We start from the raw sequence: 17,123 nt of genomic DNA on the forward strand, positions 1-17,123 counted from the left end.
AAAAAGCAAGTAACTAAAAAAAAAGAAAGAAAGAGAGGTTGTACCTGCAGAGAAGGGCAAGAAAGCATCCCTCCTGATGAATTTACCCTCCTCGTCCAGGAAGTGGGAAGGGTTGAAGGTGTTTGGTGTCTCCCACTCACTCTCATCATAGAGGACAGATGTCAGCAGAGGGAGCACAGTGGTCCCCTTGGTGCACCAAGTGACAAAAAACATTATGTTTTGACTTGATTGTGGTCCTTTATTTACAGAGCAGCAGCTGACCTTTTCAATGAAGTATCCCTGGAAGGTGACGTCTCTGCTGGTGCTGTGAGGGATGGACATGGGGACAATGTTGGAGAACCTCTGCATCTCGTGGATGACAGCATCGATGTAAGGCAGGTTCCTCCTGTCCTCCATTGTGATCTGACGGTCTCCCACCACCCTACTAAGCTCCTCCTGGACCCGATCTGCAGGAAATAGACCACTGATTGTAATGCCACTCTACCACTACTCTCTCATGCAATATTATTATGATTTGCACCTTGTATTTGAGGGTTTTTGGCCATTAAAAGTAGACTCCAGCAAAGAGTGTTTGATGTTGTGTCAGTTCCAGCCCCAAACAGATCCGTCACGCTGCTGACCAGGTTGTCATCATGGTAGTGCACCCTCTGAGCGTCAGACTCCTTACGAAAGACGTCAGCAATGTTTTACGTGCACGGTTGCATTAACAAAAGGTAAAATGTAAATGTAAACACAATGACGTCCTACCTTCAGACTCAGCTTACGTGTGCAGAAAGCATCGACAAAGCACCGACATATGTCAGGATTGAAAGTCTCCCTTAGTTTGTTTATTAAGTGCAACATATGCCGGTTGTTATCCTGCACTGTTTTCATGAAATCCCTCCAGTTTTTAAGCCAGGGACCCAGCATTGGAAACGTATTGTAGATCTGTCATGGAACAAAATAGACATTATTCCCTTTGGTGAGTAACACAAACATCACTTTTAAAGAACAATAATGCTGAATAAGTGAATTTTAAATTGAACAAATCCACTGGACACAAAGGGTTCCAAAATAAAACCGCCTATTTTTATAACACCCAAACAGTGTAAATAAAAAAATAAAAACTTTTTTAATAATTAAACTTGTTTGTATGAAAACTTATCTTATACGTTTTATATTTATTGTCCAAAACCCACATAACTTTTTTTTTTTTTTATTCAATTGTCATTTTTTTAATTTATTCAAATTAGGAAGCACATATTAATCAATGTGTCAGCAAAAATAGCTTCAACTTAAATATGCTGGATCAGCAGAAAAGCTAAATTGCAACCATCGTCCTGAGGCAGGGAGAAAAACAAAAACACACAGACACTAGGGACACAATAGCAAACGATACAACACAGGTACCGGTAATCAGGGTTTTAAAAGAGAGTCCAAGGAGTGGTTCATGTGTAGGAACATGACTGAATTGACGTCAACCAATTTTTAAGGACCCCTTTAAATGTCAGTGTGGAGGGGGGCGTGGCCTGCGGGCCTGCCGCGGAACGGGGTGTGCAAGGACCGGCCTCGAAGACAGCGACAGGTGAGTAGATGGCCCAGGTGAGGCTTGTTATCTAATCACCTGTCGCCTTTATTAGCAGCAGCCGGGACGAGACACGGGTGGGAGTTGGAGCCCGAGAAAGACACACAAACTGAAACACGCTGGACTGAAAAGTCCGAAAATATATTGCTGGAAAGCAATCCCTGCATGACAATAAAAGACTGTTACCTCAGACTGCCGGGCTCACAAGAAGAATCTTTGTGTCAGGAGAACCCACAGGAGGGCAACCTCTACAGTCAGGAAGGTCCCACAGCTTCTTGTGTTCTCCGCTAAAGTATTCCATAATGTTGTGCCTCTAATAGACGGAACCATTTGGCTGAATTTAGTATTGTGCCTTTGAACTTACTACAGTCTCCCCTGGTTAGTGCTCTGGTTCTGTTTATTCACAATACCATATAACAAATACAATAGTAGTAAAATATCATCATTTAAAGATGTTGGTATGTGAAAGGGTCCCCCAAATAAGCTAGAAGAAGCTTTTGACAGGGGGTCCAGAGGATAGAATATACATGAAATGATGGAATATACATGGAATGATGGAACGTGGTAGCAAGTACAACAACAATAAACAACGCTATATGATTAACACAAGATAATAGTACTAAAGCAAGCATACACATACATACATACATTCATTCAACCATGCAAAACCCAACAGTAGTCTACCCTACATGAGGCCTTAAATATAGGTGGTTAATAGATAAGTTTTTAGTTTATTTTTGAAGTTGGAGAATGGATACAGCATCTTGAGGTTCTCATTAAGCCGGTTCCAAATCTTTGGTCCCCTGCATACAACACTTCGAGCGGTACAATCCAGTAAACGATGTTTCCCTGATATCAAATCTAAGTTACGAGTGTTGTGGGCATGCTGGGGATGGTAGATAGGAACCAAGCTACAGAGCCTTAAATTCAGACTGTAAATGACTTGATAGGTTAAACAAGCATTTTGATAAATATTGAACTCTGTCAGTCTTAAGAGATGATAATTATGGAATAGATGTCGAGTGGGGGCATTAAACTTGGACCATGACAGGGCCCGTATAATTTTCTTTTGCATAGATTCTAATTTGTGGAGGTAGGTAGGGAAGGTGTTACACCAGATGACATTACAGTAGTTTAGATGTGGTTCAAAGAGAGTTTTATATAGTGTGAGTAGAGCATAAAGAGGAAGATAATGACGAAGGTGAAAGAACAGGCCAACATATTTGGATAATTTGTTTAACAGATGGCTAATGTGACATTTGAAATTGAGGTATTCGTCAATGATGACCCCCAGGAATTTTGTGGAGTACACTCTCTGTATTTCCTGCCCATTGATGTTGATATGGCAGTGCTCAGTATTTGTCCGGTTTTTATTAGATCGAAATAGAATAAAATTTGTTTTATTTACATTAAGTGAGAGCTTATTGCATTTGAACCAGGTATCTACTTTCACAAGCTCTGAATTGACAGTTACTTGTAGATCGTGTAGGCTCCTGTGTGAGGTAAACAAATTTGTATCGTCAGCAAAAATTATTTTATGAAAAGTTTCGGAGGAGTTTACAAAATCATTTATGTATAGGATAAAGAGGAGAGGCCCCAAGATGGATCCCTGGGGAACCCCATAATTTATGGTCATACAGGGTGAATTGTGATCATTGACGCATACACATTGCTGCCTTCCGTATAGGTAAGAGCGGAACCAATCGAGAGGTACCCCTCTGACACCATAGTGATATAGTTTATACAATAAGATCTCAAAGTCTATTGTGTCAAAGGCCTTGGATAGATCCAAAAAAATGCCAATACCGCATTTTCCTTCTTCAATACAGTCATTGACCTTTTCCAAAAGGTCGAGTATAGCCATACAGGTGGTGCTTTTTTTACGAAAACCATATTGGGAGGGGACAAGGATATTTAGTTTTTCCAGAAAGCCATTCAGTCGGTTATAGACCACTTTCTCAAATATTTTTGAAAATGTTGGTAAAATTGAAATTGGCCTATAATTGTTCATATTATTTTTATCAGCTGATTTAAAAATTGGGATTATTTTTGCCACTTTGGACATTTTGGGTACAATGCCAGCACTATACAGTGACAGAGAGGATTTATGATCACATTTGCTATGGCTTTCAAGATTTTGCTACATATCCCATCCACTCCAGCTGTATGTGATGACTTTAGGTCCATAATGATCGTATAAAGCTCATTGATGTCGGTTGGCTGCATGAAAAAGGAGCTAGGGTAGCTGCCTGATAAAAATTCTTTAAAGGAATACCCTGGAGGTTGACCTATTTTACTGGATAGGTTTTCCCCAATAGAAGCAAAAAATTTATTAAAACTATTGGCAAGATCAGCCCTATTTGACCCTGTATCCGGAACAACAGGGGGCTTATGTCCCTTGTTGAGAACAGTATTCAACACGTTCCATGTTCTCCTACAATCCCCCTGCGATGCTTGTAATAGTTCAGAATAATAGTTGCGCTTACTTTTCCTGATAATATGAGTTAATTTATTTCTATAATTTGTGTATTTTTCTTTGTTGACAGTAGTAGGGTTCGAAATATAACATTTGTAGAGTTTATTCTTTTGTCTGATGGACTTTAAGATCCCCCTTGTAATCCAGGGATTTTTTTCTGAGGTATGATTTTTGATAATTTTTTCAGGGATTGTTTCCTGAATAGCATCCTGAATCATTTTAATCAGATGTTCATATGCAGCATCAGGACAGGTGCAATTAAACACAGAGTCCCATTTCCTGGCAAGCAGATTATTATTTAGGTGTAGTAGAGTTGTATTGTTGAGTATTTTGGTTTTACCTTTAGGAGGTGGGGAGGAGGGAGTTTTGCCAGAGTCAAAGAATAGTATAATGGGAAAGTGGTCTGTGATATCGGATTGCACCACCCCTGTCACGAGCTTTGTATTACGGATGTTAGTAATAATGTTATCGATTATTGTTTTTGAGGCATCTGTGACTCGAGTGAACCTATTGATGGTGGGGAAGAAGGAAAAAGAATGTAACGTGTTGATAAAGTTCAGTTTTGCTCCATCGTCCTTGGAAATATCAATATTAAAGTCACCAAGAAGGATGCAGTTTTTGTTTAGTTTATTTAGACTGAGTAATAGTTCATCCAATTTGGAAAGAAAAGTGTCAAGAGGTGAGTCAGGAGGACGATAGAGTACACCAACAATTAACTTTTTTCCTTTGTTGTTGATCTCCATGAACAAGGATTCACAGAGATCATCTTCTAGGGTGATGTTACATACTTTGGCATGAAGATTGTTCTGGACATAGAGGCACACACCTCCACCTCTTCCACTGGGTCTATTTTTTACATGTAAATTGTATCCATCCAGTCTAAACAGATCAATATATGAGGAATCAGAAAGCCACGATTCACTACAGGCAATAAAGTTAAACATACAGCTCATATTGGAAAGTAGAGAGACTAAATCAGTGTGATGTTTATTCAGGCTTCTAATATTCAAATGTAAAAATGAGTAATTATAAAGATCATATAAGGACTTTAATTGCTCAGGGTCATAGACATTGCAGTTTATATTATTCTCAATACCAATGCAGTGCTGTAAATCTCCAACTGTGTCAAGGTCTTCAAAACCCATAAAATAATATATGAAAGTAGTCAGGTTTGCCTGCTGGGATGGCATTCAAATAGTAAATACTCATACATGGACACTCCCATTCACACACACTCGTACCATACATACTGGAAAAAGCTGCTTCCATTTAACATAGGATCGCATCTGACTCCACTGTTATTGTCTTTTTCATGGAAAATCGATCAAGAGTAAAAAGGAGCAAGTCCATTTAGAACTTTAAAAATAAGGGAAGCGTCCAAAACCTTTTGATGACTCTCAAAATCTAAAATATTATACTTACTTACAATGTTACAATAATGATAATACAAGGGCTTCATGACGTGAGTTTTAAGCAGTTGAATAAAAGTTAACTTATTTCAGATAAAAACCTTGTTTTTTGTTAAGAAAGCTGGAGTTAGCGTCAAGTGGCAAGTTTGTTCCTATGTTTGGTGTTTTAGTTCCCGTCGAGCACTCTTATTTTGGTTGCACTTTTTGTTTTGTGTGTGTCAACCTACAGTAACTTTACTCCTGCCTTTGGGGGCTGGCTTCACGGACCTTTTTTTTAAATGAACAATCAAGTCAATTTGGCTGTTTTCTGTTGTCGGAACCTTCCACTTTTTGTATGCTACTGTTAAGGGAGAAAAGAACGTTGTGGGTGGTGGGAGGCGTGGCCTGCGGGCCTGCCACGGAACGGGGTGTGCCAGGACCGGCCTCGAAGACAGCGACAGGTGAGTGGATGGCCCAGGTAGGCCTTGTTATCCAATCACCTGTCACCTTTATTAGCAGCAGCCGGAGCGAGACACGTTGTTGGAGTTGGAGTGGGAGCCAGAGAGAGAGACACAGATGCAGAAAAAGACATTTTGCTGGAAAGCAAAAAGCTTGCACTATTTAATGAAAATAAAACAATGTTGTACCCCTGATCCGGGCTCTCGTGGCAGTGTGTGGTGGTACGAGGAACCCACTAGAGGACAACCTCTACAAACGCCTTTAAAAGTGACCTTCATTCTGCCCCAAGGAGATAAACACAATGAAAGCACCCTGTATAGAACTGGTCCACAGTTCCACGACCAGTCGTGCTGTCTGCATATAGAATAACTTTAAACCCGTTGTGACTTTATAAATGTTTAAATAGAGATTGATTCCAGCGGTACGCCGTATTATACAGTATATTCAGTGCTGGAGACATATGTTTGCCAAGGTTCACGGATTGCTTCCTGTTTGTTAATAGAATAGAATAGAAAGGACTTTATTGATCCCTGGGGGAAATTCAGCACCACAGTTCGCTCACAATAGACAAGAATAATAATAAATCATATAATATATATAATATATTATATATATAATATATAAATAATATAAATATATTCTACATATACTACATATATTCTACATTTAAGTGCAGTCAAGAAGGAACATATGCATTATACAGCTGTCGGTATGAAGGATCTCCTGTGTCCTTCCGTGTTGCATTTTGGGAGTCTGAGCCTTCCACTGAACGTGCTTATTCTCCCCGCAAGGTCCGAGTGTAGTGGGTGGGAGGTGTTGTCCATAATGGCTAGGAGTTTTGCTAGACTTCTCCTCTCTGACACCACCGCCAGAGAGTCTAGCTCAAGGGTCGGCAACCCGCAGCTCTAGAGCCGCATGCGGCTCTTTAGCGCCGCCCTAGTGGCTCTCTGGAGCTTTTTAAAAAATGTATGAAAAATGGAAAAAGATGAGGAAAAAAAAAATTTTTTTGTTTTAATATGGTTTCTGTAGGAGGACAAACATGACACAAACCTCCCTAATTGTTATAAAGCACACTGTCAGCTTCATTGATTCGAGTATTTGGCGAGCGCCGTTTTGTCCTACTAATTTTGGCGGTCCTTGAACTCACCTTAGTTTGTTTACATGTATAACTTTCTCTGACGTTCTAGGACGTGTTTTATGCCACTTCTTTTTCTGTCTCATTTTGTCCACCAAACATTTAAGGTTGTGCATGAATGCACAAAGGTGAGTTTTGTTGATGTTATTGACTTGTGTGGAGTGCTAATCGGACATATTTGGTCACTGCAAGCTAATCGATGCTAACATGCTATTTAGGCTAGCTATATGTACATATTGCATCATTATGCCTCATTTGTAGCTATATTTGAGGTCATTTAGTTTCCTTTAAGGCCTCTTAATTCAATTTATATCTCATGACACACTATCTGTATGTAATATGGCTTTTAATTTTTTGCGGCTCCAGACAGATTTGTTTTTGTATTTTTGGTCCAATATGGCTCTTTCAACATTTTGGGTTGCCAACCCCTGGTCTAACTCCACTCCCACCACGTTACTGGCCTTCTCTACCAACTTGTCCAGTCTGTTTGCGTCCCTCGCTCTCAGCCCGCTGCCCCAGCAGGTCACGGCGTACAAGAAGGCGCCCGCCAAAACCGACTCGTAGAACATCTTCAGCATCTTTGTACAGACGTTGAAGGATCCTAATAGAGGCGCGGATCTGTCCCTTCTTGTAGAGTGCCTCAGCGTGTTTTGACCCATTCAGCTTGTTGTCGATGTGTACTCCCAGGTATTTATAATCCTCAACCATGTCCACATCGACCCCCCTGATGGAAACAGGGGTCGCCGGAGTACTCCTCCTCCTTCCCAGGTCCACAACCAGCTACTTGGTCTTTGTCACATTAAGCTGGAGGTGGTTCTTTCCACACCATGTGACAAAGTCCTCCACAAGTGCCCGGTATTCCTCATCGTCATCATCCTCAATACACCCCACTATCGCAGAGTCATCAGAAAACTTCTGAAGGTGGCAGGACTCTGAGTGATAGTGGAAATCGGTGGTGTAGATGGTGAAGAGGAAGGGGGAGAGGACCTCGCCAAACCGCCTACATGTTGTTGTCCTTCAGCTTCCCTTCCAGCTTCCTCCTGTAGTTCTCCTTGGCCTCCCTGAGTCTGGTCTTCAGCAGCCTCTGAACTCTTTTCACCTCATCCCTGTTACCAGCACTTCTTCTCATTCAGTATTGATGTTCTTGGTCACCCACGGCTTGTTGTTTGGGTAGCAGGTGACCGTCCTTGATGGGACATTTGAGTCAACACAGAAGTTGATATAGTCTGTGATGCACTCTGTGAGCCCTTCAATGTCCTATCCATGAGGCTCCATGAGCACCTGCCAGTCAGTTACCTCAAAACAGCCCTGTAGTGTCTCTTGGACCCCTTCTGACCACCTTCTCACTGTTTTTTTGGTCACAGGCTGTCTTTTGACCAGAGGCACATAACAGGGGTTGAGGTAAACAAGGTTGTGGTCTGACCGACCCAGCTCTGGTAGTTGAATGGAGCTATACGCATCCTTGATGTTTGCGTATAGCAGGTCCAGGATCTTATTTCCTCTGGTGTGGTAGCTGACATACTGAGTGAAGTTGGGTAGTGATTTATCCATAGTAACATGGTTAAAATCTCCCGAGATGAGGATGAGAGCTTTCGGGTGCTTGGTTTGGAGTCTGGCTATCGAGCTGTGGATGACGTCACTGGCAGCTGCAGCGTTAGTAGAGGGGGGGATGTATAGTGCCATCATGATAACATGCGGAATTAAGAAGCTTCTTACACAGTCCAAGACCAACCCTTTGATGCCATACTGTTCTAATTTGTTAATTAAAATGTTATGGTTAATATAGTTAAGTCCCGAAACACAAATCTATTGCAATTGTAATTTCTTCCGTTATTTCGATTAATGCCATCAGTGTTGAGATGTTAGCTTAATATCTGTTGGGTTGTTTAGAAACACCGTGCACTTGTTGTGTACTTGATATTGATCCTGAAGTTTGAATGTGCCTTCTGTCACTATAACTATCTATGGTAGCCTTTTCATTGTTTTTTTTAACTTAATTATAATAAATAAACGCATTTTTGTATAAACTTGAAACCACGCCTCATGCCTCATTGGTGCAATGAACTTGTGTGTCATTTGGAACAGTAACAGTCAACTATTTACTTTGGTGAAGCGCCCAAAATAGCATTATCAGTTTTCTTGGTACAAAAACTATCTTTCTGGTGTGCATTTTATTACAGCCATTAGAAACTAATTTTACGTACCACCGCCTCTTCCTTGCTACTTGTAAGTGTACTAATAAAGTGTCTGGGGAGTCCACATAAAGAAAAGCAACACAATGAAGTCATCTTTTTAGGCCTTAAACAAAACCCAACACCAGTGAAGTTGGCACGTTGTGTAAATGGTAAATAAAAACAGAATACAATGATTTGCAAATTATTTTCAACCTATATTCAATTGAATAGACTGCAAAGACAAGATACTTAACATTCGGACTGGTAAACTTTGTTATTTTTTGCAAATATTTGCTCATTTGGAATTTGATGCCTGCAACATGTTACAAAAAAGCTGGCAAAAGTGGCAGAAAAAGACTGAGAAAGTTGAGGGATGCTCATCAAACATTTATTGGGAACATCCCACAGGTGAACAGGCTAATTGGGAACAGGTGGGTGCCATGATTGGGTATAAAAGCAGCTTCCATGAAATGCTCAGTCATTCACAAACAAGGATGGGGCGAGGGTCACCACTTTGTGAACAAATGCGTGAGCAAACTGTCCAACAGTTTAAGAACATTTCCCAACAAGCTATTGCGGGGAATTTAGGGATTTCACCATCTACGGTCCATAATATCATCAAAAGGTTAAAAGAATCTGGAGAAATCAAGCAGCAAGGCTGAAAACCCCCATTGAATGCCCGTGACCTTCGATCCCTCAGGCGGTACTGCATCAAAAAGCGACATCAGTGTGTAAAGGATATCACCACATGGGCTCAGGAACACTTCAGAAAACCACTGTCAGTAACTACAGTTGGTTGCTACAACTGTAAGTGCAAGTTAAAACTCTACTATGCAAAGCGAAAGCCATTTATCAACAACACCCAGAGACACTGCCGACTTCGCTGGGCCCAAGCTCATCTAAGATGGACTGATACAAAGTGGAAAAGTGTTCTGTGGTCTGACCAGTCCACATTTCAAATTGTTTTTGGAAACTATGGATGTCGTGTCCTCCGGAACAAAGAGGAAAAGAACCATCCGGATTGTTATAGGCGCAAAGTTAAAAAAACAGCATATGTGATGGTATGGGGGTGTATTAGTGCCCAAGGCATGGGTAACTTACACATCTGTGAAGGCACCATTAATGCTGAAAGGTACATACAGGTTGAGGAGCAACATATGTTGCCATCCAAGCAACGTTATCATGGACGCCCCTGCTTATTTCAGCAAGACAATGCCAAGCCACACGTTACAACAGCGTGGCTTCATAGTAAAAGACTGTGGGTACACTGCAAAAACTGAAATCTAAGTAAGATTAAACATCTCAAATAAGGGTGATATTTATTATTTTCTGTCTGATAAGATAATTCTTCTCACTAAGCAGATTTTATGTTAGAGTGTTTTACTTGTTTTAAGTGTTTTGGTTCTAAATGATCTCAGTAAGATATTACAGCTTGTTGCTGAGATTTGATGACCTATATTGAGTAAAACATGCTTGAAACTAGAATATCAACTGTTGCAAAGCTGTGTCATCAACACTCACAAGTATAAAAGTGCTTTTTCAAAGTAATAATTTTTATTTCCAGCATGAAAAAAAAAAATCATGACTGACACAATTGTGTCTCATAATTAAAACAGATGACAGCCAAATGGACTTTGCTGTTTTATTTTCAATGAAACAATAGAAAATACGTACTCATATAGTAGTACAGTTGTTATTAGTGAGAATATACTTATTTTAAGGTATTTTGGGGTTCGTTGAGGTTAGCTAATTTTACTTGTTTTGAAAAGTTTTGACAAGTCATATTTTCTTGTTCTATTGGCAGATAATTTTGCTTAGTTCAAATAAAATACCCCTAATTTGTTGTATTTTTTTTTCTTGTTTTTGAACACTGACTTTTTGCAGTGTAGTCCAGACCTGTCTCCCATTGAAAATGTGTGGCGCATTATGAAGCCTGAAATACCACAACGGAGACCCCCGGACTGTTGAACAACTTAAGCTGTACATCAAGCAAGAATGGGGAAGTATTCCACCTGAAACGCTTCAAAAATTGGTCTCCTCAGTTCCCAACCGTTTACGGAGTGTTGTTAAAAGGAAAGGCCATGTAACACAGTGGTAAAAATGCCCATGTCAACTTTTTTGCAATGTGTTGCTGCCATTAAATTTGAAGTTAACTGGGGGTGGGATTAAATAAATTATCTTCTTCCCACTCCCTTTCAGGCAAAACTGGACAATCATGCTTACATACTGTAATTTATATTATAATGTATTGTCTACCCTGTATTTTTTTTTTAATGTCATTGCCTGAAATAAATGAATAAATGGAAAAAAATAAAAAAATAAATACAAATATTTGCAGGTTTCTCAGTTCGAACATTAAATATCTTGTCTTTGCAGTCAAATTATATTCAATTGAATATAAGTTGAAAATGAGTTGCAAATCATGGTATTCTGTTTTTATTTACGATTTACACAATGTGCCAACTTCACTGGTTCTGGGTTTTGTAAAAACGCAATGTGTTGATTGAGTACCAAAAGGGAAGCTGATGCAGACAGACGGCTGCCTTCTCTGTCATTTTCCACCATTTCTTGGAGGACTGGATCTTTGAAGTCAAACCTCTGTCCGAATATGATGGCAGAAATGATATTTGAAGCTGCGTAGGTGATGATCGTTGCGTTGTCAAAGGCTTTGTCTGAGGAAAGAGAGAATGCTTTTGAAACCATACTTTAAAACATGTGGATTTAAGTCAATAAAAAGTTACCTCCATGTTTTTCAAACTCTTCAATCAGGTAGTGACACTCCTCAGTGATTTTCTCCTCACTGAGTCTCTTGCCCATCCCAAAATCTCTCAGAGTCGTTAAGGTAAAACGCCTCATTTCCTTCCAGCTATCACCGTTGGAGAATCCTATGCCTGTAAGCAAGTAACGAGTGTGTTTTACATGAGAAAACAAGTTTTAGTGTCATTTCTATTTAGTGTCATGATCCTGCCACTTTCCCTGTCCTTTTTCTGTCTTGCGGATTTCTCCATCTCAAGTGTACTTTTCTGGGTGTGGGGCCGAGGGTCACAAACAGAGATTTGGCACACATACATATTAAAAGTGCCATTTCAATGTTGTTTATGTGCTTTTATTAGAAAAATAAATAAAAGTTATGGCAATCAAAATAATAATTGTTTAAATGCATATTAAGGTGATAAAATTAGTTTTCTCCAATTACTAGGCCAGGGGTCGGCAACCCAAAATGATGAAAGAGCCATATTGGACCAAAAATACAAAAACAAATCTGTCTGGAGCTGCAAAAAATTAAAAGCCTTATTACATACAGATCGTGTGTCATGAGATATAAATTGAAGTAAGAGGACTTAAAGGAAACTAAATGACCTCAAATATAGCTACAAATGAGGCATAATGATGCAATATGTACATATAGCTAGCCTAAATAGCATGTTAGCATCGATTAGCTTGCAGTGACCAAATATGTCCGATTAGCACTCCACACAAGTCAATAACATCAACAAAACTCACCTTTGTGCATTCATGCACAACCTTAAAAGTTTGGTGGACAAAATGAGACAGAAAAAGAAGTGGCATAAAACACGTCCTAGAACGTCGGAGAAAGTTATCATGTAAACAAACTAAGGTGAGTTCAAGGACCGCCAAAATTAGTAGGACAAAACGGCGCTCGCCAAATACTCGAATCAGTGAAGCTGACAGTGTGCTTTATAACAATTAGGGAGGTTTGTGTCATGTTTGTCCTCCTACAGAAACCATATTAAAACAAAAAATATATTTTTTTCCTCTCATCTTTTTCCATTTTTCATACATTTTTTAAAAAGCTCCAGGGAGCCACTAGGGCGGTGCTAAAGATCTAGAGCCGCGGGTTGCCGACCCCTGTACTAGGCTAATCCAACAAACTAATTGATGGATTACTCCACCCATCCATCCATCTTCTTCCACTTATCCGAGGTCGGGTCGCGGGGGCAGCAGCTTAAGCAGGGAAGCCCAGACTTCTCTCTCCCCAGCCACTTCGTCCAGCTCCTCCCGGGGGATCCCGAGGTGTTCCCAGGCCAGCCGGGAGAGATAGTCTTCCCAGCGTGTCCTGGGTCTTCCCCGTGTCCTCCTACCGGTCGGACGTGCCCGAAACACCTTCCTAGAGAGGCGTTCGGGTGGCATCCTGACCAGATGCACGAACCACCTCATCTGGCTCCTCTCGATGTGGAGGAACAGCGGCTTTACTTTGAGCTCCCGCCGAATGACAGAGCTCTTCACCCTATGTCTAAGGGAGAGCCCCGCCACCCGGCGGAGGAAACTCATTTTGGCTGCTTGTAACCGTGATCTTGTCCTTTCGGTCATGACCCAAAGCTCATGACCATAGGTGAGGATGGGAACGTAGATCGACCGGTAAATCGAGAGCTTTGCCTTCCGGCTCAGCTCCTTCTTCACCACAACGGATCGATACAGCGTCCGCATTACTGAAGACGCCGCACCGATCCGCCTGTCGATCTCACGATCCACTCTTCCCCCACTCGTGAACAAGACTCCGAGGTACTTGAACTCCTCCACTTGGGGCAAGATCTCCTCCCCAACCCGGAGATGGCACTCCACCCTTTTCCGGGAGAGAACCATGAACTCGGACTTGGAGGTGCTGATTCTCATCCCAGTCGCTTCACACTCGGCAGCGAGCCGATCCAGTGAGAGCTGAAGATCTTGGCCAGAGGAAGCCATCAGGACCACATCATCTGCAAATAGCAGAGACCTAATCCTGCAGCCACCAAACCAGATCCCCTCAACGCCTTGACTGCGCCTAGAAATTCTGTCCATAAAGGTTATGAACAGAATCGGTGACAAAGGGCAGCCTTGGCGGAGTCCAACCCTCACTGGAAACGGGTCCGCCTTACTGCCGGCAATGCGGACCAAGCTCTGACACTGATCATGCAGGGAGCGAACCGCCACAATAAGACAGTCCGATACCCCGTACTCTCTGAACACTCCCCACATGGTCGAATGCTTTCTCCAAGTCCACAAAGCACATGTAGACTGGTTGGGCAAACTCCCATGCACCCTCAAGGACCCTGCCGAGAGTATAGAGCTGGTCCACAGTTTCACGACCAGGACGAAAACCACACTGTTCCTCCTGAATCCGAGGTTCGACTATCCGGCGTAGCCTCCTCTCCAGTACACCTGAATAGACCTTACCGGGAAGGCTGAGGATGGATTACTCGATTACTAAAATAATTGATAGCTGCAGCCATACATGAGAGTGTGAATTTCAAATTGAAACTTTAATAGAACTTGAACAATAGACCTAAACTGCATTTAAACTAAACTGAATTACCTTAAAAAAAGATAACTTGAACTAAACAAAACACTGCAACCTAAACTATAAAGAATCCAAAAAAGTTCAAACATGAAAAGGATTAAAAATTGTAACAGTTTTTTAAATGTATTTTATATTTAATGTTATGTAATGTATGTATATGTCTATGTGTTGTTTCACATAATAAACCAGCAGGTCTGTGGGTTTTTACATGGCTTAAAGACAACAATTATTAGAGTAGTTGAAACAAGTTGAAACAACTCCTACTGGTCCAATATCCTTTTTTTTTTTATAACCTTCTGATTACCACTCTTGGATGTTACACAAATACTAGTGTTTCACATGCATTCACATATTTGGGGCCAACACTCGTTGAAATTTTTTTTAAACAATTAAAATTATATACAGTCGTGGTCAAAAGTTTCCAATAATTGACCACACAACTTTCCTCCAGAAGGTCTTATATTTGTCCATGTGATGTCAAATGAAACAAAATTTGAGCTGTTTGGCCACAATACCCAGCAATATGTTTGGAGGAGAAAAGGTGAGGCTTGTAATCCCAGGAACCCCATGGTGGTGGGAGTATTATGCTCTGGGCCTGTTTTGCTGCTAATGGAACTGGTGCTTTACAGAGAGTAAATGGGACAATTAAAAAGGGGGATTACCTCCAAATTCTTCAGGACAACCTAAAATCATAAGGTCTTGGGTGCAGTTGGGTGTTCCAACAGGACAATGACCCCAAACACACGTCAAAAGTGTTAAAGGAATGGCTAAATCAAGCGAGAATTAAGGTTTTAGAATGGCCTTCCCAAAGTCCTGACTTTGCTGAAGAAACAAGTCCATGTCAGAAAACCAACAAATTTAGCTGAACTGCACCAATTTTGTCAAGAGGAGTGGTCAAAAATTCAACCAGAAGCTTGTGGATGTCTACCAAAAGTGCCTTATTGCAGTGAAACTTGCCAAGGGACATGTAAGCAAATATTAACATTGCTGTATGTATACTTTTGACCCAGCAGATTTGCTCACATTTTCAGTAGACCCATAATAAACTCATAAAAGAACCAAACTTCATGAATGTTTTTTGTGACCAACAACAACAAGTATGTGCTCCAATCACTCTATCACAAACAAATAAGAGTTGTAGAAATGATTGGAAACTCAAGACTGTCATGATCCGTGGTCCGTATCATGTTTTTGTTTTCTGTTAGTTTTGGACTCCTTTTGTTATTACTCGTGCACCTGTGAGTTTGTTTCGTCACCATGGTTACTTATGATTTTCACCTGCCTTGCACGCGCACCTGTTGCTCATCAGAGACTCTATTTATACCCACCTTTGTTGATCACTCATTCTGCCCTCATTGTGTTTGCTCTTGCAACCTGTCTACATGAGTTTTGCCGTATATCTAGTTTATGCTAAGTGTTTGATTTATGCCATGCTACGCAAGTCTTGTTTGTTTTCATGCCAATGAGTGATTTATGGTAATAAATCCAAGCCTACCTTCACGCTGTCGTCCAGAGCTGTCCTTTGCACTGGAAGAACAACCCCGTAGCGAGCTGCGACCCCCACGTGACAAAGACAGCCGTGACATTATGTTCTTTACAAGTGTATGTAAACTTTTGATCGCGACTGTATATATATATATATATATATATATATATATATATATATATATATATATTAGTTTTTATATTACTCCTAGCAGTAACCAATCAAGGTGAATAGCAGCGCCGCTATAAGTAGTTTTTCTGTGTTAGCACTTATAATAACAATATCACAAATACTTAGTTGATATTCAGGCCATACAATGTAAAATGAGTATTGTTGCCGATTTTTGAATGGTTATTTAGTGGATTTTACAGGCAGGATAGTGCATACTTGCTAACCCTCCCGGATTTTCCGGGAGACTCCCGAAATTCAGTGCCTCTCCCAAAAACCTCCCGGGACAAATTTTCTCCCGAAAATCTCCCGAAATTCAGGCGGAGCTGGAGGCCACGCCCCCTCCAGCTCCATGCGGACCTGAGTGACGTGTTGACAGCCTGTTCTCACGTCTGCTTTCCCACAATATAAACAGCATGCCTGCCCAAACACGTTATAACTGTAGAATGATCGAGGGCGAGTTCTTGTTTTTTTATGTGGGTTTATTGTTAGGCAGTTTCATTAACGTCCTCCAAGCGCGATAACAACACACAACAGCAGTCAAGTTTTCGTCTACCGTAAAGCAGTTCGTCTGCCGTAAACAGCAATGTTGTGACACTTTTAAACAAGACAATACTGCCATCTACTGTACATGCATATGTGACCCACCCATAATGTGTCACATTTTTGTGTTGATTTATTTATTTTATTTTGTGGTTTGAATTCGTTTTTGGAGCTGTCATTACACATTTATCAGTATTCACATTGGTCAGTAGGGGGCAGTAGGGCGTTTCTTCCCAATTGAATGCTATCACCTGCAGACCGGAAGTGTCTTGTCATTCTGATGAGAGCGACCAGTCTGTGAACAATTGAAACGTCCTGTGTGCTTTTTCCTCCTGTATAACAGGTTAGTTTTGGTGAATCAACACACTGAATAATATCCATGTGATCTTTATAAGTTTAAGTACACATTCTGATGGTGGAGCCTAACTTTA

The 17,123-nt window shown here is 40.8% G+C and overlaps 1 protein-coding gene across 1 annotated transcript in view; it reads right to left on the bottom strand.

Annotated features, from left to right (window-relative positions):
- LOC133615541 (cytochrome P450 2K1-like) overlaps nt 1–17,123 on the bottom strand; it is a 32,111-nt gene that overhangs the window by 2,281 nt on the left and 12,707 nt on the right. Inside the window, exons 3-8 of the mRNA XM_061974196.2 lie at nt 11,938–12,087; nt 11,708–11,868; nt 748–927; nt 521–662; nt 262–446; nt 45–186 (exon numbers count right to left, since the gene is read on the bottom strand). Of these exons, the coding sequence (XP_061830180.1) occupies nt 45–186; nt 262–446; nt 521–662; nt 748–927; nt 11,708–11,868; nt 11,938–12,087 (960 nt within the window). The remainder of the gene's footprint in view (nt 1–44; nt 187–261; nt 447–520; nt 663–747; nt 928–11,707; nt 11,869–11,937; nt 12,088–17,123) is intronic.

This window comes from Nerophis lumbriciformis, linkage group LG22 (assembly GCF_033978685.3).
Source record: "Nerophis lumbriciformis linkage group LG22, RoL_Nlum_v2.1, whole genome shotgun sequence".
NCBI classification, from domain to species: domain Eukaryota; kingdom Metazoa; phylum Chordata; class Actinopteri; order Syngnathiformes; family Syngnathidae; genus Nerophis; species Nerophis lumbriciformis.